We start from the raw sequence: 24,988 nt of genomic DNA, 5'->3' as shown, positions 1-24,988 counted from the left end.
ATCAATCAGTAGCCCGGTTCCTGGCTGTTTTGGTGCCCACCAACACCAGCACCCCTTTATGTCTGCGCCATGAACTGGACCGAAGGGGCTTTGGCTCGTCATTCGCGAGGAAGAGGCTGGAATCCGGAGCTCGCGAAGCAGAGGCAGTACTTTGCAAAGGCTCGAGCAGGGTTTCGGGTCACCTCGAAGCCGGATCTTGCCTCTATCTCAATTCTTCCTCGACGGCCCGAATCGCCTACGGTGCGTCCTGGTAAACAGCCGTCAAGGACTTTGATGGAGAGCTCGCCGCATTTTCAGCACCGACAGAGCCCGCATGGAGATAATGGAGAACGCCATGTCGGCCATTCGCTCCACCAGCGTCAGCAGGAGGTCAAACCATCCATGGATGGTCGTGGTTTTCCCAAACCTCACGGATCGATGCATACGAGCGCCAAGCGAAGGCACATTGTGGGCGATGAAGAAGCGTTGGATGTGAAGAGACGGCGGTTGTTACAAAAGGCTGACTGGGCCGGCATCAACGTCCCAAAACCAATACCCTTCCATTTCTCGGCCCGTAATAACTTGACTGGAAATCAGATCTGGGGCTTTCGCAAGAAACATATGACTGGGCAGCCCGCTCCTTTCGTTCAGAAGATTAGGCACAACAATGATGCATTGAGGAGACCCGCCACCAGTTACAGCAGCACTCAGGATGGAGACAGAGAAGTCAGAATCATGATTGGCAGCGAAGATATTCGGCTCGGTAGCGAGACCTCAAACACAGAGAAGAACAGGAACAAAAGGTCTCTTCGAACTATCTCCAAATCAAACAACTATCATCAGTCGGGCTACTTCCAGAGTTTCTCATCTCGGACACTTTCGCAGCACCACGCATCTCCAGAAAGCCATGACCACAGAGAAGTGGCAGGTCATGGGACAAAGCGTTTGCGGGAGATTCGCCTTGGAAGAGACGGTGCGGCCCCCGGGAATATTGCAATATCTGTGTCATCATCCGCTTCATATGGCCGACGGACCAGGCCTGAACATGTGCAACGAGCAGGCCAACATTTGGTTGTTCAATCATCTTCTTCCGTCGTTCACCACCCGGTTCCTCAACGACTCAGTCAGCTTGTTTCGGCACAGAAGTTGGGAACCCCCGAATCGGATGCATTCGGAAGCACCATCGCCGAAGTTAGTCATAACCCCCTTGCCGCCGTCCCCTCCTCAGAGATGAGTGAGAACGAACGTTGGCATGGCATGTTTTCATCTTCCGGCGACCGCGCAGAAACCCCTGATAACATAGATTACAACGGGATTACCGCAGCTGAAGATATCAGTCCTGGAGTCAGCAACTTTCCAGTCCCTAGCTTCCCACCAATCCAGGAGTCAAGTCCTGAAGACACTCAAAGTAACTCTCTCTCAGATCTACAAAACAGTCCTAGCTTCAATAAGGTTGTGCAAGTAGGCTTGCGAAGGTGCCATGTTGGATCTTCTGACGAAACTGATGACGGCAGAAACCCGTTGGAAGACACTGTTCCCACGATAAGGTTCTCCTCGCCACTCTCGCCAACCAACATTTCTCTTTCCTTAGACCGCCCAGCCTCAAGTGACCTTAACGAAGATATCGGTCATATCCAAGGAATAACATGCATGACCGAAGAGGTGCTTGCGGGAAACATGGTAGATACCATGATCCAATACCCTTCGTCATCGATGGCCTCGGACATCCCTGGAGAACGAAATCTCGACCAGCACGAGCGAGATGAATGCACTGCTGGCAAGACGGGAATGCTTGAGAATCCCAGTTTATCGTTGCAATCTCTAGAGATCGGCGTAGGTCGAAACACACCAGTACCAGAACCAATGCGGATCGGAGCGGATGCAGAGTGGATCAACTTCATATTTGGCGACGGTGGTTATGAAGTCCAAGAAATCGCGTTTCAAGAAGCAAGAAAAGAAGCAGCTCGAGATCTACGGCCATCAAGTAGCTCTGCCAACAGTTGCTCTCAAATTCTAGGACCACCCAGCGTTGACCATGCCACAACAGTCGCAGCTACCTATGCAACGTCCAACCATGAAACCGAGGAGGATAACATCATTCCTTCACCTCATTCAAGAAGTTCTTCTGGATTCGGGCTTGGTCATACATCCATGAAAGCCTTCGAAGACTCCACGGACGCTCTTCTGGAGACATACAATCATGTGGATGCTCACACAGACATAGAGTCCACCATTGTGGAAGTTTCTGGATCAATTACTCAGGGGGTACAGCCAGGTTATTACATGGCTGACATGTCATCAACACCAGCATTGGACTCTGCGTCTACAGCGGCGCACCCGCCCGAGTCGGAAGTGGGAGAAGTGCCGGGTCATTCTTTCCAGTTTGTACGACCAAAGACGTTCATTGGCCGACTGGCTAGTTCGTTCGCGCAAGACGTAGGCCCTATCGTGCCCCTGAGTGTTCACAACGAAGCTAGCAAGAGCGTCAGGCCGAGAAGAAGGTCAAGGAAAAAGAAGGCGAAGGACGGGAGAGCCGATATCCGCCGAGTGCCGGACCATGACGGTGATCCCATCGAGGGGGGTTCAGATGAATAAGTACTTGGAAGCCTACTAAATCTTGTAAGAACATTCACCGGATACCAAAGCACGGGGCGGGCACTCATGTACGCTTTTCCTGGCATCATTTCAACATTCATGGGATATCTACCGCTGTTGGGGGACCTTGTCCCATCTATGCTAGAAACAAGAACAAAAAAACACGCACAGTGTGCCAGGAGGAGAGGAAAAGACCGCAAATCCCCCTAAAAGTACAATGCTCCGAGAGCCCCTTCCCCTTTGCCGTCCATCCTGTCCAAAGGGTTCATGTTTCGTTTTCTGATGCTCCAGCCACGTCAGAACCCAGCACAGCTGCCTGCTCCGGGGGTGATCAAATTTCGTTTGTATCATGTGCAAATAAATCTTTTTGCCTTTCCCAAACAAAAAGATGTCAAATGAGGGTATTTTTTATGCTTTTTCTTTTCTCCCCTTTTTTTTGTTTGTTTGTTGGTGGTAGTCGTTCTGGGGTCAACGTTCTGTGTGTATGACTGACATGGCATGATGTCTTTGCAGCAAGGTAGGTAGGAGAGCGGACAGCAAGAGTACCGGAGGCTGAACTTGTGTTCGAGCTCTTCTTTCGTCTGCTACTGCGCCTCCGCTCCCTTCCGCTCCAAAGCCGTCTTACCATGAGCCAAGGGCGCGGCCGAAGTTGCGGGGGCGGTAGGCCACGTCGGGTTCTTGTGTGTGCCCGTGCTTCTTGAAAGCCTCCTTGGCCTTTTTGAGCTCGCCGGTGGGCGCGGGGCACGAGGAGACGGTCTGGGTGACAGTAACTGGGACGCAGCTTTGGGTAACAGTGACGGGAAGGCAGTTCTGGCCGCCTTCGCCGCCCTCGGCCCCAGGACTGGGGAGGGCCGGTGCCATGGTCGTGGCGGAAGCGGTGCTCTGGGCTTCGTCGGAGACGGTCACGACGCCGGTAAGGGTGCCGACGGTGACGGTGATGACGCGCGGGGGAGCGGCGGTGGCTGCGGGAGGCTGGGCCGTGACGTAGATGGTGGTCACGACGGGAGGGGCTGGGCCCTCGGGCTTGGGCGCCTCGGGCTTGGGTGCCTCGGGCTTGGGCGCCTCGGGCTTGGGTGCCTCGGGCTTGGGCGCCTCGGGCTTGGGCGCCTCGGGTTTGGGGGGCTGAGCGGGAGGAGGGGGAGGGGCAGCAGCCTCGGCGGTCTTGGTGACGTAGATCGTGGAGACGACGGGAGGCAAGCCGCCCACAGCAGGGAGGGTCGAAACAACAGCGGAAGTGACGACAGGCATGGGAGCATTGCCTCCGGCAGGCATGGACGGCGCGGCGCCAGCGTTCTCGGTGACAGTGATGACAGACACCACGGGGGTGGCGTTGGGCTGGTCAGGGTTGGCTACAATGGTGGTGGTCAAGACGCTGGTCTGAGGGGCGGCAGGCTGGGAAGGAGGAGCCGCGGGGGCGGCGGTGACGGTGACAATCGAGACGCCTCCGGTTCCGACGGACACGCCGGCGCCAGCAGGGAGGGTGGTGGTGGCGATGACGGAGCCGCCCGCCTCGGCAACGCCAGAAGCAACACCACCAGCGGCGCCAGTGGCCTGGCCGTTGGGCAGGACCACGGTCTGGGTGACGGTCGTGGGGACGGTGACAGTGACGGTAGCGGTCTTTGCGGCGTTCTGGCAAGCGACGTGCTGGGACTGGCACTGGGAGAGCTGGAAACCCTGTCCGGTGATGCTCTGGCACTGAGAGAGCTGTATGCCACAGGCAGCGCTGCAGGCGGACTGGAACTGCTGGAATTGTTGGCCGGCGACGATGAAGCCGCCCTGCTGGCCCTGCCGGACAGGGGGACATGCGCCGCCGAGGGCGGAGTTGAAGTTGAAGAAGGTGACCTGGGAGATGATGATGATCTGCGGCTGCATGATGATGGGGGCAGCGGCGGTGACGGTGCGTTCTGTCGTGACGACCTGGGTGGTGGTGACGTTGTTGGACAGGAGCGAGGTGACGGTGGTGACCTCCGTCAGGGTCGACATTTGGGGAGGAGCGGCAGCAGCGGCAGAGCTCGCTGCTGGGGGGAGAGCTGCGGCGGCAGAGCTCGGCGGCGGGGGAGATGGAGCTGCAGCAGGGCGCGTGGTGTTGAGGAATCTGCCCGTGGTCCCCGGCGGGGCGGGCCCGGCGGGAACGTTGACACCAGCGCCAGTCGACAGAGGAGGCGGGATGCTGATTCTGGAGAGGATGGGCGACGGGGCAACATTCTGACGCTTGACCTGGTGCTGGGGCAAGTATCCAAGGCGCTGCGCCTGATGCGCGAGACCAAGCTCGGCGAGGAGAGTGAAGAGGAGAACGGATTTGAACAACATGTTGAAGGATGTCGGTGTTTTCGCCATAGTTATGCGAAGACGAGCTTGACGAAAGAAGAGAAAGCTAGGAAGGGGAGGGAGTGGGGGGGGGCGCCGTCCAAGTCGTTTATATCAAGAGGAAGAAACAGAAAGCAAGGCCCTTCGAGGGAGTGGGCGACTAGCACCGAGAAGAAAATGACAGGATCCTCTAGGAAGAGGCGAATAGAAGAAAGAAGGAGAAACTTGGCCGGAGATGGATGCCAAAGAATGTCAGACCAAAGAAGCTGTTGTGGCAAGAACAAGGACTGGACCAGAGACGGGAAACAAGAGCATCTTTTAAACGCGTTTCCTCGTCCTCATCTGACCGATGGACAGGAGGATAGTCCTCGAACCAGACCCTAGCCCTTCGACTTGACAGATCGGGTACCACATCTCTAAGCCACTTAGTCTCATCCCCCCCCCCCCTCCCAGTGATGCTGCTTCGCCATCGCCTGGGTACGATCGTCGTGAGACGTTGGGTCAACAAGCGGTCTGGCTGCGGGGCCAAGGTAGGGGAACGAGCTTGACCGTCGTTTGGTGTTTACAATTCCAAGAGAGGGGGGGTCGCAGGGTGGAGGCAGCGGAGGAGGAGGAAATGCTGACCAGAGGGGCGAACAGAGTATTCTCGCGGAAGATGACTAGCGGCGAGGGCGGCATCATCCACGAGAGCGTGTTTCCCGAGGGGCCGACTTTTGGCAGGCTGTGTTATTCCCCCTGCCGGCACGACAGGGGACGTGGGAAGGATGGAGGGGATGGGTGAGGGTTAGGCGTTGATGTCTGTGGACTCAGGAACGGAGGAGACGGCGTAATGGGATGCTTCCTCCGAGGGGGGCACACCTATATCACACCGTGACATAATGCGGGCGCCTCCTTTTTCCAGAGGTAGTGACGAGAAAGCGGAGCTCAGTAACCAAGTTTATGGAATGAGGGTTGGATGTGGTTTACGAGGATGCAACGACATCTGCCGACGCAGGTACTGCAGGAGGCTTGTTGATCCAACCGTCGAGGGGAATGAAGGAAGATGATGAGAAGGACGAGATGATGGTCTCGTTGCGGCCTACAGCAAAGTTCACCTTCAACTGATCTCTCTGTCATGTCACCACGATCTGCAGGTCATCTGTTGTCTATCCTGCCGTCTGCCGTCTTGTGTTTTTCCGAAATGTCTCTTTCAGACCCACCAAACGATACTTTCTTGAGCTCCTGAACGTCCGGACAGGCCAGTGACAACCTCCCCCTGGTTCGAAGGACTGCACAAATGGGAGCAAACGGTGGACGGGCTCAGGGAGCGATGCCTGTTCAAAGACTTCTTTGCACCGGTCACAGGGGAAGGGGGCTGGCTCAGAGGGAGCCGCTTGGCGTCCGATGTTCTGCACCAATAAAGCATAACAGCATCAAGCTTGATGAAGAAGAAAAACCTGCTGCAGGGAGCAGGCAGGCTAGGACAGGAGATGCGGTCGGTATCAGGGCCCTCCAAACCGAGGGGGTGCAGGCCTGTGGAGGAAGTGAGGTTCACTTTGAGTGCCCAGACTAAGGGGGGACGTTGAACAGGACTGAGCGATGAAGTCGGTGTCGGGATTCTGCCCATGCCTTCCAGGGTTACCGGGAAGGGACGGTGCATGATTTACGCCGGGGGGGATTGCGGATCCATCGGACGCTGCCTGCCCATCAGGGAGGGGAGATCGGGGGATCTTGCGCATGTTGCCGTACGTACGTAGTAATATAACGTTGCGGCTAAGACCCCACTTGATTCGTTTGAAGATTCCCGCGCACTTTCCCCCCCACCACCTCATGGTTGGGTACCTAGGGAGGCACATACAGGTAGGTAGGTAGGTAGGTAGGTAGGTAGGTTGAGGTTCTTTCCCCTCCAACCCCTCCCTCGTACCTACCCGGCTGTTCCTGTTTCAGCTGATTGCCGAAAGAGGAAGTCGAGCCTCTTCACAGTTCCCCTGACTGTGGCTTCCCTGATATTAAGAGAAAACGACCACCACACTTAAAGGGCTTCTGGACTCTTGGTGTTCTCCACTGTCCAATCAACTTCCATCGCGCTTCCCCTTTTCGTTCCCGAGTATTCGACCGAAACCGCTTTCAGATCACACGTGGTGTGGTGGGTGGCCTTTGCTGACACATGAACGCCATCTGCCCTCTCCTCTCCTCGTCCAGCAGTCCTTTTCGGTCCTTCACGGGATTTAGACATACACCAATGCCCATCTGATGATGTCATGTTGCCCGACACGCCCGACACGCCCTGGACCTTGGACCCCTCCCCACCCTTTGCGCTACTTTTCATCGAGGCTAATTGCAGTTGTCGTCTTCCGCGCAGACTTTGGACGACAGTGGGCACTGGGTCGCCAGCTATTCCCTTCCTCGCTGTTATTCTCCACGTCGAGAGTTTTCCCGAGAGCGTAACCGGGGAGGGAGAAGAGGGGCAAATATTGCATCGAACCAAAAGCGAAGCCTAGCTTGTGTCCAACAGATGAATAGCAGAACAGTTGCATTTGCTACCGCTGTCGGAGAGCCATCTTATCAATCCACGACGTCTATCGGAGATTCGTTACTGTAACTTTTAATGCCCGCCGCCGTCAAGGTTCTCGCTGATCACCCTGATGCCCGCCGTTCTGAGCTCCGCGATAGGCTAAACCCGAGAATAAGGTCTGGCGTGTGCGACCCATGCGGGAGATCGTAGGTGCCCCGACCCTCACCCTTCTCCCTCTCTCTCTCTCTCTCTACGGGTACGTGTATGTATCACTGTCTCTCTGCACCCCCTTTTGGTTTCGACAGCTGCCCCTCTACCCATGTTTAAACGGTTGGCCGTTTGAGGTTGCGTACATAGGGGTATAGTGGAATTTGTGTGAGACTTCATCCATGTAGCATCATCCCGGAATGGGCAACCACTTCACTTGCCAATGTCGACTGCTTTTCGGCTTTCACGATGTGGGACCTTGGGCAACGGTTTCTTGGCCACTTGCTAACACGGCGGGCCGATGGTGAATCGCCGTGAGGGTTTTTTAGGCGTTGCTATGTACTTGACCGTTGGAGATCGCCCTTGGCCAACGGGAGCTCCGAGCATCAGCTCTTCCCCCCCTCCCTTGCGCCGTTAGGAAAATCTGCCAACAAGGGACGAGACCGCTCTGTCGCTGCCACTAGGCTAGACGACATCAAGGAAGAAGGCTGTCAACTTAGCTGAGATGAACCACAGCAGAACCTTCAGACAAACTTTGCTTCATCTGAACCTGGCAGTCCCGGCAGAGTCGCCTGTTAGACTAAAACGGCGTGACTCGGTCTTGGTATAACGCTAGCCTCCAAGGTCTCTCTCTGCGTACTGCCCTCTTCGAAAACGGTAGTTCGGCCCTCGTGCGACTGCCACTGTTGGATATGGCAGCACGAGATGCGTCTAGAACCAAAGATGCGGCGCTCAGCCATCATCAGCCTGGTGCGAGGCCGTCGCTTCGGTTCCGCAGATCCATCCGGCGTGCCATCGGGTTGTGACCGTCGAGCTTCGGCATTGACGCAAGAGCTGGGATGCGTGCTGCGCCCTCTGGCGATCAAATCTGGGCCGGCCTGCCGCGCACATTCTTTGCCTGCGTGGAGGGCCTCCCCCCCCCCGTCTTTTTTGATCTAGAAGAACTTAGGCGGCTTCCGTTGCATCGCCTTTGCCCCTCCCGGCTTTCCATACGGGTGCTCCACATCACCAGCGATTTTTTGCCGTGACAAATCAGGCCTGCGTGCCTAACCGCCATCCGAGTTTCAAGTGACCTCTTTTGACATTAACGGCTTTTCTTTCTTTCTTTCCTTTTTTTCTTTTCTTCCGGCAGGCCAAGCCCCTGCATCTATCTCCTTGGCCATCGTTGCAGCCGCGATGCTGTGAGTCTCGGTCGGTCGGACTGTCGAGTGGTTGCCTTTCTCGTAGCCGCCGAGCGTCCGATCAAGCGGCAGGTCGGGCAGAGGAACCGGGGCGGGTAATGGCACTGAGGCGTCTGAAGACTCGCCGAGTAAGTGTTCGCCAGCCCGTCATGACACGCCCGCGAAAAACCCATTGATTATCTGCGACTTGGCCGCTAAAAAGATGCGCCGGGGCCAGAAACACACTCTCTTGGTAAGGGGAGAAGCTTCGGGGTGCGACCAAGATTTCCACGAGTCCGAATCACGTTGCAGTATCTCGGCTACGGTATTATCGTTATTCTTCTTCTTCTTCTTCTTCTTCTTCTTCGCATCGTAATTGACATGGCCGATTTCTGTATAAAAACTTGTTCTGCTTGGGCGGCGTTTTGGTGTGGACGTTTCAGGGGTTCCGAGCCAGCAAACCATCTGAGTCGAAACCAAGCGATGTTGGACATGTTCCAAGCTGTTTCTCGACATAAGCCCCTGTGTGAACCATGTGGTTTTCCCAACCCCACTCCTTACTTCATAAGCGGAACGTACTCCGTAGTATACACTACGGTTAAAAATCTGTGCCCTTGTCTTTTGATTACCCGATATCTCGATAAGCAGGGTGAGTGGTTTCACCTTGTGTTGTGCATTAGGCCCCCCCGAGGGCCGTCGACTGAGACGCCGAGTCCTCGGGCCCCCGCAAACCGGGTGTTCGATTCTTTTTGTCCGGATCTGTAAGAGCCTCAATGAGAAAAGATTTTCCCCCCCTCTTAACCCCAACCCCCCCCATGTGGTATCAGCTAAGCGGTTTATGATTCTTAACGACGATCTGACCCCCGAGCTCGTCGGCATGTTTCCCAGGAATCATCCTTGCAGCGTTGGCTTTCTGTCAGGTGATGGCAGGTGAGCCAGAGATAACCCGGGAAGTTACCGTCAAGGTTTTCCCGCGGTGAATACTAGATTCCAAGGAGGAGCCGGACGAGCAAGCCTGGGAGGACTTGGGCAAACACCAAGACTGCTGGTGGCGAACCTACCGCTGGGCTTGCCAGGGACTTGGGCTTCACTAACTATGCTGTGAGCTCGGCAGGCAGATTCTACCTGGGAGTAGGTGACAGGTTTGACGTCGGCATTTTGCTACATCGCATGGAGATATGTCCAAACAAGGTTGTTGTGCTCTAGAGACAGACTCGGGAGTCGGCATCGATGACGTACGCCGTAGACCATGCATGCAAAATCAAACCTGGTGGCACCCTTGATGCCAGCTGAGCTGTGACCATGACGGGAGAACAGTAGGTTCAGGCTTTGTTTGGTTTACCGACGTTTGTAAGGTCTGCCTCCATGGGATCATCGTAACGTGAACAGACCACTCCGGTCGGATATAAGGGCGCGGAACACAACACATGCCGCTTCTGACATGACGAAACCACAAAGCTTGAGTAGGCCTCAATTAGAAGATGATTTGACAGACCACCCCATCTTAAACTGCTTCAGCGACTCCGTATGACGGCTAGGGTTACACCAGCAGTCGATGGCTTTTTAGATTTCCAACAATGTCAATCTTGCTAGCCAGCCATAGCAGTATTAGTATTCGACAGAGGGTTGAACGGCACCCAGAAATGAAGGGCAATTTACCGCAAAGACTTTCGAGTTAGAAGTGTCTTCTCTCTCCAAGAGATGAGAGCCAATGTTTTTCTACCCATCTCTGTCAGCCGACGGAGGTAGATCATGTATGTTGCAGCGGGAGTAGCCCCACCGGGCCGGTGCAGGCTCAAAGGCCCGAAATTCCGGGGAAAGGAAAAAAAAAGTCGACGCCAGAACCCGGGCCGAGTCCGATGTCTCTCGGCAGAACGGTCAAAATACGAAAGGCGTCAAGAACAGAGTTGATCCGACGAGAAGGACTGTGTTGGTAAGCGGAGTAATTATTCATATTGGGAAACAGCATGCCAAGCCGGTCGGAGAATCAGGAATATGATGCAAAAAGAGACGGATGTCTCGTCATCGCCGAAGACGCCTCGGCGGTCGGTCGTGCGGTGTGGGGTATCCCGTCTGGCCGTCTCCGGAATTCGGGGTACTGCCCACCCCAGAGCGACGCAAGTGCTTTCCCTGCCAGCACAGTGTGAAGACCCCCCATCAGAACAGGGAGAGCGCTGGACCACCCCGGTGATCAGTACTACAGCGCGTGCGCTAGTGACTATGCTGGCGCTAAGAGCGCCACGAGCGAATGCCGCCATCCCCAAGTGCAACCAAGGCATGTAGGCCGCGGAGAGTGCATGTGTATCTTTTGATCGGGGTGGCAGCACGACGGTACACGATCTTGGGGGGGGGGGGGGTTTGTCTTCCGTTGTTTCTGGCCGGCCTATCGTGCCGAGAAGCTAGCTTGGGCGTTTCTCTCTTTCATCTCTCGTCCGAGATCTTGATGCCTTCCCTCACTGTGCGCTTGGGTAGGTAACTGTGTTCTCTGACGCTCTCTCCTCCTCGAGCTGATCTAATCTCTGGCCTGGGCCTCTCCAACCGGTCAGCGATTCTCTCGTCTTCCCAACCCCACATCACACTTCCATCACTCACCTACCTACCTACCTATTATCGCGGTGCTCTCAGCTCAACATCGCCAACTTGCGATGGACTCGGAGGTTGAAACCCCTCTCTTCTAGTGTTGTGTCCGCAACGTATTGTTTTCACATTTTACTCACTCTTCTCTTTTCCTGCTTTGTTTCTCCACAGCATCTCCTGAGATCTGCCTTGCGTCATCTACCTGACCCAGCGGGGAATCAGAGAAGCTGCGGCATCGGGGGGAATCTCGAACCCCACCCCGCCCGTCAATCCTTACTCACAGCTGAAGCTCGGCTCGGTGTCCAGGGACCGAGAGGAGATCGGCAGCAGAGCAAGCTCTCGCCCATTGCTTGTCCGTTCCAAATCTTCAATTAGCTTCCCTGATCCTGCCGCCGCTTGTCCGCCATGGTTGTCTTTGTTGATCTCGATGAGGACATGGAGCCCCTTCATGTGCTCGAGGCGCGTCGCCTGGCAGCTGCTGCCGCGGTCGCGACTGATTCACTGGAACCAAGCAGTCGTGAGCTTGGTCGTGAGCTCGAGAAGCCGGCGAGCGCTCCGCTTGTATCAGTGGCGTCCGTTCCCGCACCAGAGCCAACGCCGACATTTCGGAGTGCTGCTACCGAGGCTTTTGGCTGCTATCCGTAAGCTTACCGTACACATTGCTACGTGTTGCCCATTGCCACCGTGGCTGACGTCGAATCCTTATACAGTATCGTCATGTCCATTGCTAAACACATCGACCTCAACACCCTCGACAGCCTAGCCCGCACCTCGCGTCAGGTCCGCCGTGGCTTGCTGCAGTACCGCTCCATCCTTCTATCCTCGACGCTGCACTGTTCCAATGAGGACGTACCTGTCGACCCAGAGTCCACCTTCCGCTTTCGCGCAAGGGCAGGCAATTGGTATTATATGGAAGACGGCCGGAACTACAACGGCAAGAGCGGCAGCTGTGCCCGGGACCTGGTAACGGAGTGTCGAAGGTGCAGGACCGTTGTGTGCAGGGTATGCTGTCCTATGCCGAGCCACATGCCCTTGGGCCTTTCTTCCGCGAGGTCCCCCTCATAGTCGCGAGAGCGGAGACCAAGGGTTTTAGGCAATGGCCGGGGGAACGATGATGGAGATGACCGAGCACAGTTGATCGCTGACACTGGCAACAGAATTGCGCTATCAAGCCTCCAGCCCACAACGCCCTTCGGGAGCGACATCGCAGGTTGTGTAATCCATGCACCAAGGCTCCCATCGCGACACTTGTCAACGACGCACTGGAACCCGACACGTCTCTCGTGGACGACGCGGTGAGACGGGAGATTTGCCGGTGCGAAATCGACGGCGTCTGGCTTTGCCAGCCTTGTGGGCGGAGCATGCGCGGTGCCGATCACGACTATCAGCGGTATGAATCCGGCCCTTCGAACTTGACACACAAAGCTCGATACACTGACAGCTTTTGTTCAGCGTCTGGAAGTGGCGAGCCCACTACGGCGAAGTGCTTGGCGGCCTGGGAACGGGCATCGGTGAGGGTGACCGCGGTGTAATTTGTGGCCGCGAGAGCGCCTGCGCCGGAGCAAAAGAACGCGAGAACGAGACCGACTGTGACGCCGAGGATGCAGCTGTCAGCGGCGCGAACCTATGGACGGCCACGGACCAGGTGCATCTGGATACGGTGCGGTACGAACGGACGCCGAGTCCTCAGCTCGGCCCTGGGTATGAGAGGCACGAGATCGAGGGCATCGGTGGCTGTGTCAAGACCAAACTCATCAGAATGGTGAGGGTCGGCGCTTGCGTGCCCGAGTGGGACGACGAGAAAAGCCAGCACAAAATCCTCGCGAGGGAGGTCAAAGGCACCAGGAGGAGCTGGTGCGGCTGGTGCTACAGAGTGATTCCTGGTGAAGCCGATTTGGCAAAGGTTGGTATTAAGATGAGCCAACTTTGACAGTTGGATAAACGATATACTTTCATTGTAATGTTTTGACTTTCATTTTCTATGACAGTTAGGTATGAGAGAGGTAGTAATGCTGTTATGGAACTCCTCCTATACGGCGTCAGGGATGGACAGTGGGATCAGGGGCACGAGGATAGCCAAAATGAGGAATCGGTCCGAGGCAAAGTGCCTCGAAATGAACAGCCTGTGGGGGGGGGGGGGGGATGCCCGGAACAGCCAGTATTCTGTTGGAGGGAGCATATCTGTGAAAGCGTAGGCGCCATCGGCCGTCCCAGTCAGGGGGCCCATCCACGAAGACGAGCATTTCAGTGTATATGACGACGCGGCGAAGTCGACATGGGAAAATTATACACGAGTTTCTATAGCTTTTACTCATTGTACAGATGTTTGGGTGGGGTTTCAGTCACATCGGCAACCCGCAAATGCCCTGCTTCTATCCTACAGTACCTCGACCCCCCCCTTTTTTGATACTCATTGCGATGTGATGGTACAAACAGTGGAAGTGCCATACCTCTCTCTCCCCTTTTTCGTCCCGTATTGGTACATACTTAGACACCTTTCTCCGATTTGGCGGCATACCTTGATGTTTGCATCTTGGGTCATCTCTTTCTTCAAGACGGCCTATATTCGTGACGTGCCCAAGGCCCCGTTCCGTCTCATCCCTTCCTCTCCCCTCGCCTTTAAAGCTCGCCGCGGAAGAGCATCTCCTTGCGGCGGGCGCGGTCCTCGCGGGCCTTGGTGCGGATGGCACCCCAGCGGCTCTTGACGCCTTCGAGCTTGCGCTCGAGGCGCTCCTTGTGCTCGCGGGGCGCGGGGGTGCAGATGGTAATAAAGGTCTCGGAGCAGTCGAACTTGCGGGCGAGGGCGGTGACGCTCCAGAAGCCCGGGTCCTCGGCGCGGAGGCGGCGGATCTCGGCGACGTCCTCGCGGGAGAGGTGGTAGCGCGGCTTGGGGCCGCGGGAAGGGACGTCAAGGGCCGGGGGGAGGGACCTCGCGGCCGACGACGACGGCGTCGTTTGTGATGTCGCCGCTGAGGAGTTGGCGAAGAGGGAGGAGAGGTTGGCGCGGCGGCGGGGGTCGGACGGCGGAAGGAACTTGAAGGGGGTGTGGTAGACGGAGGGGGCGGCCGAGGGCGGGTTGTAGATGATTGTGTCGCCGGCGGCCGGGGCCGCGGGGAGGAAGTCGGGGTGGGGAGGGATGTTGAGGGAGCGCTTCGTGCGGGAGAAGGTCTTGTGGCCTCGCCGGGGGGGAGCGGAGACGGCGGCGGTCTGCTGGCGGAGGAGGGCCGCCAGCGTGGTGGCCGGTCTAGTTAACGTCCTGGCCTCCATGGTTTTTTTTTTTCGGGGGGTTCGTAAGGGAGGAGGTCGTGGGGATGGAATTGGAGGGAAGTCGGGGATGGACTGTGGATTCGTCGAGCTCGAGAGCCTCCTGAGGGTTGTTGGTCGTTTTAGAAGCCAAGGGGGGACACGCTGGGCGACTGCGATTGTGACCGATTGGACAGAGGCACGGCCAGCGTCGCTTCAGAGGGAGATGGTGGAGAAGACGACGGCAGGAGTAAGGGAGGCGTGATGCTCGGACGGGCGAGGCGCGTGAGTCGGGTGTCGCGTGCTAGCTGGCTCTTCACGGGGACCCTGAGGTGACGATCTGAAGTTTTTCGAAAGCGCGATGGTAATTTGGCTTAGGTAAGATTGTGGAACAAGCTGTCCCGAAAGGAAGGAATTGCTTAAGTAATACAGACAGGCAGCTCTATTATTCTACTCTTCTCATTTGTCGAAACCCGAGGCGATGTATGATTAGCTAAGAAGCATAAGCTAGATCACATGATGAAGCACGTGATTGGCTCGGGGAATCGATGCTCCCAGGCGACTTGATCCAAAGTTTGACGAGTGATCAGACAAGCTGATATTGTCCCCCCCCTGTCAACCCGAGAGTACCGTGCACAATAACAGCAATAAAGCTCAGCAGACAGTGGATTTAGTGATAACACAACTATCTCTAGAGGCAAAAGGGATGGTCTTGGCCCATCCCGACCCGGAGCGCAGCGTAGGAAGCAGGGTGGGTTAGACCATTCCAACCCTCCCCGGCGGAGCCGTTTTGGAATTAAAAAAATCTAAGAAAACTGGATTTGAACTGGATTTGAACCTGCAGCCTTTAGGATGAGGTTTATCGCTGTTATCGTGCACGGTACTCTCGGGTTGACAGGGGGGGGACAATATCAGCTTGTCTGTAGACTCAAGTTTGACCAAGGTTGCGCCGTTCGTTCGCCTATGTGACGTCTTCGCAGCCAGCTCGCAGCCAACACACCTGATCACTTTCTTCGTGTCGTGGCACCCGGCGGTTGTACAAAAAAAAAAAAAAAAAAAAGAAAAGGCTAATAGCGAGAAAGTGCGGAGAAAACGAAGGTCGGATCTTGCAGCCGATTTGACTTCGTGTCTGTCACTTGAGGCTTTCTGACCGCCGCCGTCAGGCACGGTGTCAGATCTCCGTTTGGTTGGGAATGCGTCTTTTTTTCTTTCTTTCTCTCCCTCTTCTTCTTTTTAAGCTTTGAGGCTTTCTCTTCCCTTCTTCTGCGCCCCCCTTGGAGGTGGCTTGGCCGAGGCATCTAGGAGAGTTATCTCACGGGATCACGAGCGGGACCGCCTTGGCTACGTAGTCGCTGTGCTTTGAAAGGGTTTCCCGCTGGCAGTTCTCTGCATTGGTGTTGTTCATGCGAGTGCCGAGTGACGTGCGTATGCTTTTCGCACAGGGGCCCCGGTTTCCTGGAAAAGCGAGGCTGGAAAGAGGGACCACCTCAGCGATTGACACAGGGATTCGTGCCCTGCCTTGCCATCGACAGTACACACATGCATAGACCCGTAGGAGGGTACTATCGCTTTGATCGAGTTCGCTCCTAGGCGGTAAGCCGAAGACGAGGCGGAGGGAGGGGCAGCCCTTGGTCATGACCGCTGTTTCCCAGGCGGACACATTCGCGGGCTCTCGCGGCCAGCTTGGTGACTGGGGCTTTTCCCTCGAGGCCAGACCTGTAGGGAAATGCCAATGTAGAGGGGAACGCGGCGGAGATCAAGGCTGATAGGGAGGAGAAGCGATGAAGGTGTGGAGCGCAGAGATAGAGAGACGTCCGAGAGGAACCATGTGGGAAGGGATCTGGGAAGAAGGGGCGCGGAAACAGGGAACAGCAGTGTTGGCAGAGTCGATGTTTGGCACGCAACCAAGATGTGATTCGTCTAACGCCGTCAACTTCCTGACATGCACTCACGGCCTTCTCCGTCTGAAGGGGACTATCCCTATACCCCCTTCTGCGATGTTTGTTCGGTCATGTTCCATTCAATGCCCCGGGCTCGGGGCATGAGAAGTTGAGAGACGGCGAATGGATTTCTGGGGTTTGATGGCTGTTACCGGGGGTAGTCACGTTACGTCTTTACTTCAGACGGTGGGCATCCCTGGGATGGTCTTCATCCATGACGGGGCATTTGCCGCTTGAGGGGTGCGCGAGTCAAAGATCTGGGATAGAGCATTGCGGGACCGGAGAAGGGTCGAGAAGCGGTTGCGAATACAAACAAACAAAGGACCCGAGGAGGACGACGAAACAATCCCCCGCGGATATTTTTGGGTCCAAGACATTCCACTTCAGTGCCTGCATTGCGAAATAAAGAAAAGAAAAGAAAAGGGGTCCAGGGTCGAGAATGGCATTGTGGTGGGCCAAGCTAAAGCTGTGCTCAACTGGCCAGTGAAAAAGCCCGGATTTGTACGACGACGGAAATGCCCAAGAGCTGAGCTCAAGGCAGAAAGGAAATTAGCTATAGTGGAAGGGAATCAATGAGAAACTCGGAAAACGAGCAACGCATGTGTAAGACTGGGCAGAAAAAGAAAGAAAGGGTCCGAGAAGGGGAGAAGGACGCGTTCCAAACAGATTGCGGTGGATGGTCAATCGAAATCAGCCCACGTAACGTTTGGACCCGACTCACGCCACAGGGCGCGAGGCCATGTTGTTGTCGTCGTCGTCGTCGTTGTTTCCCCCCTGACGCCAGGCGCAAAGAAGAAAAGGTTAGAAAGGAGACAGGGAGGGAGGGGAAGAGAGAATAAAAAAGACTGAAGCCATCAGAGGCTGCGGATGCTAGCGGGGAGGCCCAAAGATTGGATAGAAAGATGACGGAGTGGCGATACGGACGGGTGATTGGTTTGAACAGCGTTAACGAGATTCGGGCTCAAAAATACCTTACTTTCGGACGGAGTAGCTAGCTGTTTTCATCATCGTTTCATTCATGGATACGCGACACGCGACAACGGGAGAGAGGGGGGTAGTCAGGTCCGGCGAAGAGCGGCTGTGCATCACTAGAGGGTTAGTGGTGCCGATTGTCCGTACTGTAGATAGTTGGGCAGAAGTGTAATTGAGTGTCTGTGTTTGTGTTTGTTTGTAAGTAGGGAGGTGATGGATGGAGAGGTTGCACGCAGCATGTCACTGCCTCCTTCCTTTCCTCCTTCGTGCGGTAGTTATCACGTCACTGCACGAACTCTGCCGATCCTGTACGTGTAAACAACTACGCGATACGAGGGGGGACCGGACGTGACTGACTGGCGCCCCCTTTCTCACAAGCTGCCAGGGCGTTGTTGACGGGTGACCGGCGGATGATTTTGCCCTTAGTGGCAGTTTAGTTTTGGCTTGCAGAAGGAACCTGTGCGAGGACGAACGGCCGAAGACTAAATAAATTATAAGAGAGGAAAAAAAAAAAAAAAAAAAAGAGGAAAAGAAGAACTCGCTGCTCACCTCCTAATCTCCGGAATAAGATAAATATCTACTTAGATAGATGGGCCGTTGTTCCTCTTCCGACTCCATCTCCTTTCTCCTGAGCCTCTTCCCTTCCGCAATCATCATACCTACCTAGGTGGTCTAGAAGACTTCTGCGAGTCTGTACTTTGTCCTCCCACGCCTCCTATCATAGCTCTCGCCGACCACACTGCGAACTCACAGGGAAAGCCCAACGACACCCGTGACCTTGGGCGCATTGCATCCACGGGTACTCGTACATCCATCCACCCAGGGAGAGGGAGAGGTACTCCACCGAACAACCGGGCCAGCCATCCATGACCCAAGCGAACTCATCCATCTCCAACCACCAAAGTTGAACAGGACACGCAGCGAACCCCGGTCCCGCCTCTTCTGCCTCTCTTGCAGATCAGCACACCTGAACAGGGCTCCCAACCTGCTTACCAGACAGACGCCCTCGGCCGCTGCGTCACACTGTCTCCAGATTCGCTCGTCAATCAGGGGACCCGACCTGTTGCTCGCGGCTGTTGACTTCTGTCTCTCTTTCTGGGGGTGGTCTGGATCGGGCGCCATTTTTCGACGACGACTGACTGGCTACTACGCCTGCTGCGGCAGATACCTACCCTTCGGCCTCGGAGGAAAAGACAAAATAAAGGAGTCACTCCAGCAAAACGACACAAGAAGACAGCATCCACAATAGATACCAAGTCCGTTGGTAGTCAGAAGGGCGAAGACTCGCGAACCTTGTTAGTAGCCGACAGCAGAAAACGAGAAACGCCATTCCGTGTAAATCGTCCCATTTCACCACGCCCAACGCAACACAACGCAACACAACGGCTAGTCTCATTCCCAACTCCTCCGCCGAGCATTTTCCATACGCAGGGGAAAGAAGAGGGAAAAAATCAGTAAAAAAATTGTGCCCATTCCTGGCTCTTCCCTCTGTTTCCAGCGAGGCTAAACCAACGGTCGGTTTCGAACCCCTCCCGGTATGTACATCTCGATATTGTTATCCCGCCCAAACGCACATCCCACCCTATGTTCACCAGGCCAACCTTTGATTCGGAGTTGGGGGTGGCACAGCTGGCGTTGCTGCTGCTGATGTCCGCCCTTCGCCTGTGACAACCACGGAACTTGCACACCCCCCTCCCCCCCCCCTCATTCCACTTTCCCCTTCCCTTGCAGTGACCCCCTCCCCCCAAAAAGGGCGAATCGCGGGAATCGACGTCAATCAGGGTCACAGGGCCACCAAGCCAATCTATTGTCCCCCCCCCCACCACCTGCTTTCCCAAAACTCGTTCCTTTTGCGTCCTTCCCCCTCTCCCTCTTGGGTCTACAAAACATAACGTCAACGCCCGGGTCCCTGCTTGTAAGAGAGACAATCTCATTAACTTGATCTTTTTTTTCTTTGATAGAACAAGCCCACCCAACCCGAAAGAAACGAAGAAAAAAAAGTCACCAAGCTGTCGGCAAACCTACTAGCGCAGACACCTTACACACCTTACACCCCAACAAACACCACTCAACCTAAACAACTCTGTATCACCATGAGTCTAGCACAGGCAGCACCCATCAGCGCTGGCCAGACGGCTATGAACCCCTCCATTGCCGTCCACGTCGGCGCCGACAGACTAGGCGGCGATGCGACGTCCCGCTCTTCGAGTCATCGCACTTCAGATACGGACGGCAGTAAGAAAGATGTGAAGAACAAAATGCGCGGGCTGTTCGGGCTGGGGAAAAAGAAGGAAGAGCCCAACGTCTCCAACAAGTCGGCACCCAATAATGTGACCAGCAACCCCTACTTGTCACGAGACCCCTCGCAAACGTCGGCTCGATCTGCGGCATCACCCTACGTTGGCGACCACTCTGCGTCGCCAGGTCGCGGAATGTCCGCCTCCCCGCGAATGATCTCGCCGGCAAGCTCTCAGATCTTTGAACGAGATGTCGACAACATGTCAATCAAGCCTCAGTCGCCTGCCATCCCGTCGCACATCCAAACCGAAAACCACATTCCGCCCGTCCTAGATGCGTCATCCGAGGCCATCACCGATAGCCACCTCGACCCGGACTCCGTCGAGATCATCACCCATGCTCAGCACCAACCCGCCGCAGCTGCCGTGACTGGCTCAAGTGGAACGCCCCATGCCGCCGATTCCATGTCGGCATCCTGGACAGACGAGCTCCGCGCATTTGCCGACCGCGACGACGCATCCAATTTCAATTCGCTCGATAACGCCGACGTCCGAAGACTGAGTTTCATCTCCTTCGCCGATGTCGTGCAAGCTGAGCACGGCGGCCTCGCCGGCGTAGGAGGCTCACGGGACTCGGCGCACGTTGCTGGTCTGACATCTCTCTCGTCCATCAATGCTCGCTCGCCCTCGCCCATCCGGTCGCCCGTGTCATCGCAAGGCCTGGGCACCTCGCCGCCGACGAGCAACCCAGCATCCGTCAAGGGATTTGAAATGTCCCCTGGCCGGAAATCTCTGGGCAGCCCCATTTCGTCCCATCACAATCTCAACGTGAGCGGCGATCTTAACATTGAGACGATGACGCAGGCGCTGAGGCGCACGGGAAGCTCGGATCTCAGCGGCGTGCGCAGCTTCCCCACAAGCCCGGTTGAGGGACCCTCGCGTTGATAACTTGCAGACGAACAAGAAAACGAAGGAAAACCAAAGAAAAGAAAATAAGTATACAGGTACGGAGTCGGAGGCAAACGGAGAACCATTGATACCAAAGTGGACGTTTCTATCGCACGGGTTTATTTCACGGATGACATTTTATTCTCCTCGGAATGCGTTTGAGTAAGGCCGAGCAGTCCTCTGCAGACTGGTTCTCGGATCAGGGAGGGAGACTGTTGCATTTGTTTACAAGTATTGGTTTGGAGTTGAAGGGGTAAAGAAAGATGGAATGCCATGTTCATTCGAATGGTCTCTGGTGTGTGTGCGTATGTGTGTGTGCGTGCGTGTGCGTGCGTGTGTAAGCGCGGTGCGTTGGTGTAGCAAGATATCTATCTTCTTTTCCTCGAGATGAGGGACCTCATTTCTTCCCGTCTCTAAAACGGTTCGGGCCTGGATCAGTTGCACTTTCTATTCTTCCATCGACACGCGCATACGCTTCCTAGGGCGAAGGCAATCAAGATTGTGACGGACTGTTTTCTATTTGTACTTTTTGTTTTTATCTTGGCCGGAGGGAATTCGGGCAGTAACTCGAATAAAAAAACCTTTAGACTGTCTAAAGTGATTCCTCTTCTCTCTCCCCCTCGTTCTCTACCTAATCAAGGGTTCCCTCCCCTCTCCTGTCACCTGTCAGGCCCAAGACCGTGCCAGTTGCTCTCGACACGTGGATGACCGTTGGCGCTAGGCGCTCATCCGGACAGGTCTTGCTTGGTATGGCCCCCTAAGGTGGGAACCGTGTTTGAGGGTGGGGGAATAAAGAAAGAAAAAGAAAAAAAAAAAGCTAAGCTGTCACGGACGCGAGCTTTTCTCGTGGATGTCTCGGATGTTAGAATCCACCCCGCCCTCCTCTCTCCTGCGAGCGAGAAAGTGAACGCCGCGACTCCCCTATGACTCCTCTCTCCTCCTCTAGGACGCATCATGGGAGCGAAAGTCGATACCCGTCCCCCCCTCCCCCCCTTGTGCCGTCATGGCTCGGGCTATGGCCTTTCACGTTACATAAAATGGAATGATTTGGATTCGGACGACTGCAAAACGCGCAGAGTGTGGCCTATACAGTCATGATCCAGGTCGCAACGACGTCATTCACGTCGTGGTTTTTTTTTTTTTTTTTTTTTTGGTACATGGATGTATACTTATCTCGACCTTGTGGGATGGAGGTAGGGGAGACGCAGAGGAGGGGGGAGCGGTATGGAGGGGAAAGCGTTGCTGGTGCGCCGGCGTCCGGACGGCGACATGTGAAACCCGGACCGGCTGGCCGTCGGTCGACGTGGGTGGGCGGTGTTAGTCGAGACTCGCGAGGAACAGATAAATTGCACCATCGGAAAATAGGGAAATGGGCAAACCGCTCGTAGAAATCCCAGCAGACAGTGGCGTGAGTCAAGCGTTTTGGACATGAATTCGTTCGACTTATTCAATCTGGGCTAAAACCCGCCGTTCCGCCAGCCGCTGGGCCCACCCCTTCCTTCAACGCCTCGGTTCTCGGAGTTTACCGCTCGTAGTTCCTCGCCTTGGGCATCTTCTTGTCCTCCATCGCCTCCATGTCCTTCTGCTTGTAAAAGTGCGGCGCCAGCTCCGCCAGCCACTTGGGCTCGATGGGCATGCAGCTGCGCATGTACTCCTTGGTGGTCTGCACAAGCTCAAAGTAGACGAGCATCTTGACCGGCGGGTCGACGCCCATGAGCACGGAGCTCGGGTGGATGTAGACGGTAGCGTTCTTCTTGACAGTGCGGTAGCTGTCGCCGCTGCGCTGCAGGCGCGCCGCGTTGGGGAAGAAGCCGGCCGTCAGCGCCCGCTTGATGGGCTGCAGGTTGCTCGCGCCGCACGTCGAGGGACTGACCTCGACGCGCTCACAGAGCTTGGCGAGCTGGTCGCGCACGTCGCGGGCCCGGGTGAGGGAGCGCTGCTGCAGGAAGTTCTCGCGCGCCCAGATAGGCGAGAAGTCGCTGTCGACCCACTGGTTCCAGATGTTGAGCAAGGTGAGGTGATCGCCGCCCTCCTTGACGGTGAACCGCGCCCGCGCGCTGTCGGCGTGAATTTTCTTGTCCTTGGGCCGGAAGAAGAGCGCCGATGCCTCACTGAGCATCGACACGACCGAGAGCACCTCCTCGACGCAGCCCTCCTTGTCGGCGGCGAGCACCGCCTTGGCGAGCATAGGGTCCGTCGGGAACTCAGCCATCTGCCGACCCATCTTTGTGAGCTCGCCCTTGTGGTTGAGCGCCTGCAAGGCGAAGAGCTGGTTCAGCGCGCCGATGAGCGCTTCAGTGGGAGGTGGGTCCATGAACTCGAAGTCGAGCAACTCGTTGATGCCCAGGGACTTGAGCTGAAGCACGACGCCGTTGAGGTTTGTTCGCTGGATTTCGGGCATTGGTGATTCGTCCATCTCGTTCATGTAGGCAAACTTGGTGTACAGTCGGAAGCACTTCCCGGGGCCAACGCGACCGGCGCGGCCGCTCCTCTGGTTCGCCGACGCTCTCGAGCAGGGCGTAACGACGAGGTTGGACATGCCCGTCGCCGGGTTGTAGACGTTCTCCTTGACGAAACCCGGATCGATGACGTAGACGATGCCGTCAATGGTCAAACTCGTCTCGGCGATGTTAGTAGCCAGAACAACCTTGCGGGCGCCCTCGGGCGTCGGCTCGAAGATCTTGGCCTGTAGTTCCGATGGCAAGTTGGCGTAGATGGGGCAAATCACCAGCTCCTTGATACGGCTTCCTAGCTTTTTCGCCGTGTCTGCTATTTGCTGTTCGGCGGCGTCAATCTCGTCTTGACCCGTTAGAAACACGAGGATGTCGCCCTTGCCCTGTGTCGTGTGGATTTGGAATACTGTCGTAATGGCAGCGGCCAGGTAGTTGGCTTCCGGAGCGGGTGTGTAGTAAATGTCGACCGGGTATCTTCGTCCGGGGATGTTATAGATGGGGGCGTCGTCGAAATAGGCGGCAAACTTCTCAGCGTTCATCGTTGCGGACGAAATGAGCAGTTTCAGATCCGGCCTCTCTCTCGCCAGGTCCTTGACCAGCGCAAGCAAAATATCCGTGTGGACAGTCCTCTCGTGAGCCTCGTCAATCATGATGGCAGAGTACCCCGCGAGATCGGGCTCTGTCATGAACTCTCTCAGCAACATGCCATCCGTCATGTACTTCAGGATCGTCTTGTCGCTGGTGTTGTCCTCAAAACGGATCGAGTAGCCGACCTCCTGTCCGACCTTGACGCCAACCTCGTCCGCCACACGCGCGGCAACACTCATCGCAGCCACGCGACGCGGTTGTGTACACCCGACCTTCATGCCGTTCTTGGTGTACCCAGCCTCGTGCAGATACTGCGGCAGTTGCGTCGTCTTTCCGGAACCCGTCTCTCCGACGATGACGAGGATCTGGTACTTCTCTATCGCCGCGATGAAGTCATCTCGGTATGCGTAGATGGGCAGGCTCTTCCTCGTCTCCTGGATAGAGAGCTGCTTTTTCTCGGCCGCCTCGATCTGAGCTGCCAGAAACTGCTGCTCTTTGGTCAGCTTGCCCTCCCCAGGCAAACTCGACCCCAGGTTCCACTTGATGTACTGCTCCTCGTCCATGACGTACGAATAGTCGTCATTGTCCCTTTCGGCCCTCTGAATCTGCGCCTTGGCCTTGGTCGCCTGCTCCCTTTCCCACTCCTCGTGCTCCGTGACGAACTTCTCTTGTCCGTATTCGTCCTTCTCCACGTACCTCTTGTACATGGCCTCTTCCTTTCTCTTCCTGTCGATTTTTCCCTTCTCCGTGATGTAGTCCTCCGGTATGTAGTACCCGTCCGTGTGGTCGTCAATCTTGAGACGCTCCTCCGCCAACCGCAGAATCTCGCGATTCTTGGCGAACTCGGCCTTCTCCTTTTCCGACAACCTGACGCCGCTCCTGAGCTCCTCTGTCTCCTCGGCGACCTGCTTGCGCAGCAGGGCAAGCTTCTCGGCCTCTCGTTTCCCGAGGTACATCTGCCGACTCTTCATGCGCAGCTCCTCCATGTTCGCCTTGCGGTCCACTTCCGGCCGTCTGCTCTCGGCGCCTGCCTTGGACGATTTCTTGTCGTCCTTCTCGCGCAACCGTTTCGCAAAGGCCTCGCGTTCCTCAATGTCGCGTTGGCGCTCCAACTCCTCTTTCGCGCCATCCGACAGGTCGCCGTCGCGGTCTCGATCATCGTGGCTGAGTTTGACGCGCTTGGATGCTGATTCCTGGAAGTCGTTCTCCTGATTATCCTCAATCTCGTCGGCGTCCGATGGTGGTTCCTCGTCCGCCCACCTGTCGTCGGTGTCGGCATCCCTCTTGC

The 24,988-nt window shown here is 56.0% G+C and overlaps 9 protein-coding genes across 9 annotated transcripts; 4 read left to right on the top strand and 5 right to left on the bottom strand.

Annotated features, from left to right (window-relative positions):
- Window positions 1-69: 69 nt before the first annotated feature.
- On the top strand, window positions 70-638 carry LY79DRAFT_591869 (uncharacterized protein; the record flags this gene model as incomplete). The annotated part of the gene is made up of 2 exons (XM_060561345.1): window positions 70-553; window positions 577-638. 2 exons carry the CDS (start codon window positions 70-72, stop codon window positions 636-638), a joined length of 546 nt encoding a protein of 181 aa, XP_060411909.1.
- A 1,633-nt stretch (window positions 639-2,271) lies between these two features.
- Window positions 2,272-2,574, top strand: LY79DRAFT_591868 (uncharacterized protein; the record flags this gene model as incomplete). Its single annotated transcript, XM_060561344.1, has 1 exon — window positions 2,272-2,574. The coding sequence occupies one exon, from the start codon at window positions 2,272-2,274 to the stop codon at window positions 2,572-2,574; it is 303 nt and encodes a 100-aa protein (XP_060411908.1).
- Window positions 2,575-3,195: 621 nt separating this feature from the next.
- On the bottom strand, window positions 3,196-4,884 carry LY79DRAFT_581464 (uncharacterized protein; the record flags this gene model as incomplete). Its single annotated transcript, XM_060560193.1, has 1 exon — window positions 3,196-4,884. One exon carries the CDS (start codon window positions 4,882-4,884, stop codon window positions 3,196-3,198), a length of 1,689 nt encoding a protein of 562 aa, XP_060411907.1.
- A 959-nt stretch (window positions 4,885-5,843) lies between these two features.
- LY79DRAFT_660866 (uncharacterized protein) lies at window positions 5,844-6,614 on the bottom strand (the record flags this gene model as incomplete). Its single annotated transcript, XM_060562780.1, has 2 exons — window positions 6,091-6,614; window positions 5,844-5,959 (listed from the first exon to the last, which is right to left on the bottom strand). The coding sequence occupies exons 1-2, from the start codon at window positions 6,518-6,520 to the stop codon at window positions 5,844-5,846; spliced, it is 546 nt and encodes a 181-aa protein (XP_060411906.1). The 5' UTR covers window positions 6,521-6,614.
- Window positions 6,615-8,715: 2,101 nt separating this feature from the next.
- Window positions 8,716-9,982, bottom strand: LY79DRAFT_290504 (uncharacterized protein). Its single transcript, XM_060552203.1, has one exon. The coding sequence runs from the start codon at window positions 9,619-9,621 to the stop codon at window positions 8,911-8,913; it is 711 nt and encodes a 236-aa protein (XP_060411905.1). The 5' UTR covers window positions 9,622-9,982; the 3' UTR covers window positions 8,716-8,910.
- A 1,742-nt stretch (window positions 9,983-11,724) lies between these two features.
- Window positions 11,725-13,249, top strand: LY79DRAFT_671444 (uncharacterized protein; the record flags this gene model as incomplete). Its single annotated transcript, XM_060563913.1, has 4 exons — window positions 11,725-11,960; window positions 12,030-12,282; window positions 12,477-12,709; window positions 12,772-13,249. 4 exons carry the CDS (start codon window positions 11,725-11,727, stop codon window positions 13,247-13,249), a joined length of 1,200 nt encoding a protein of 399 aa, XP_060411904.1.
- A 366-nt stretch (window positions 13,250-13,615) lies between these two features.
- LY79DRAFT_560183 (mitochondrial ribosomal protein subunit L20-domain-containing protein) lies at window positions 13,616-14,918 on the bottom strand. The gene has a single exon (XM_060558310.1). The coding sequence runs from the start codon at window positions 14,584-14,586 to the stop codon at window positions 13,939-13,941; it is 648 nt and encodes a 215-aa protein (XP_060411903.1). The 5' UTR covers window positions 14,587-14,918; the 3' UTR covers window positions 13,616-13,938.
- A 4,163-nt stretch (window positions 14,919-19,081) lies between these two features.
- LY79DRAFT_290355 (uncharacterized protein) lies at window positions 19,082-20,717 on the top strand. Its single transcript, XM_060552202.1, has one exon. The coding sequence runs from the start codon at window positions 19,568-19,570 to the stop codon at window positions 20,654-20,656; it is 1,089 nt and encodes a 362-aa protein (XP_060411902.1). The 5' UTR covers window positions 19,082-19,567; the 3' UTR covers window positions 20,657-20,717.
- Window positions 20,718-21,789: 1,072 nt separating this feature from the next.
- Window positions 21,790-23,274, bottom strand: LY79DRAFT_560175 (P-loop containing nucleoside triphosphate hydrolase protein). The gene has a single exon (XM_060558309.1). It carries the CDS (start codon window positions 23,196-23,198, stop codon window positions 22,182-22,184), a length of 1,017 nt encoding a protein of 338 aa, XP_060411901.1. The 5' UTR covers window positions 23,199-23,274; the 3' UTR covers window positions 21,790-22,181.
- Between the last annotated feature and the right edge of the window lie 1,714 nt (window positions 23,275-24,988).

The sequence above is a fragment of the Colletotrichum navitas genome, assembly GCF_030913465.1.
Source record: "Colletotrichum navitas strain CBS 125086 chromosome Unknown LY79scaffold_50, whole genome shotgun sequence".
In the NCBI taxonomy this organism is placed as follows: Eukaryota; Fungi; Ascomycota; class Sordariomycetes; order Glomerellales; family Glomerellaceae; genus Colletotrichum; species Colletotrichum navitas.
Note: the sequence above shows the minus strand (reverse complement) of the source record. Positions and strands in the feature narration are given on the sequence as shown.

What these genes read in the sequence shown, in the direction of transcription:
- LY79DRAFT_290504 (XM_060552203.1), bottom strand. Translation starts at nt 9,621, where the DNA reads ATGCCGACGAGCTCGGGGGTCAGATCGTCGTTAAGAATCATAAACCGC.
- LY79DRAFT_560183 (XM_060558310.1), bottom strand. Translation starts at nt 14,586, where the DNA reads ATGGAGGCCAGGACGTTAACTAGACCGGCCACCACGCTGGCGGCCCTC.
- LY79DRAFT_290355 (XM_060552202.1), top strand. Translation starts at nt 19,568, where the DNA reads ATGAGTCTAGCACAGGCAGCACCCATCAGCGCTGGCCAGACGGCTATG.
- LY79DRAFT_560175 (XM_060558309.1), bottom strand. Translation starts at nt 23,198, where the DNA reads ATGTCCAACCTCGTCGTTACGCCCTGCTCGAGAGCGTCGGCGAACCAG.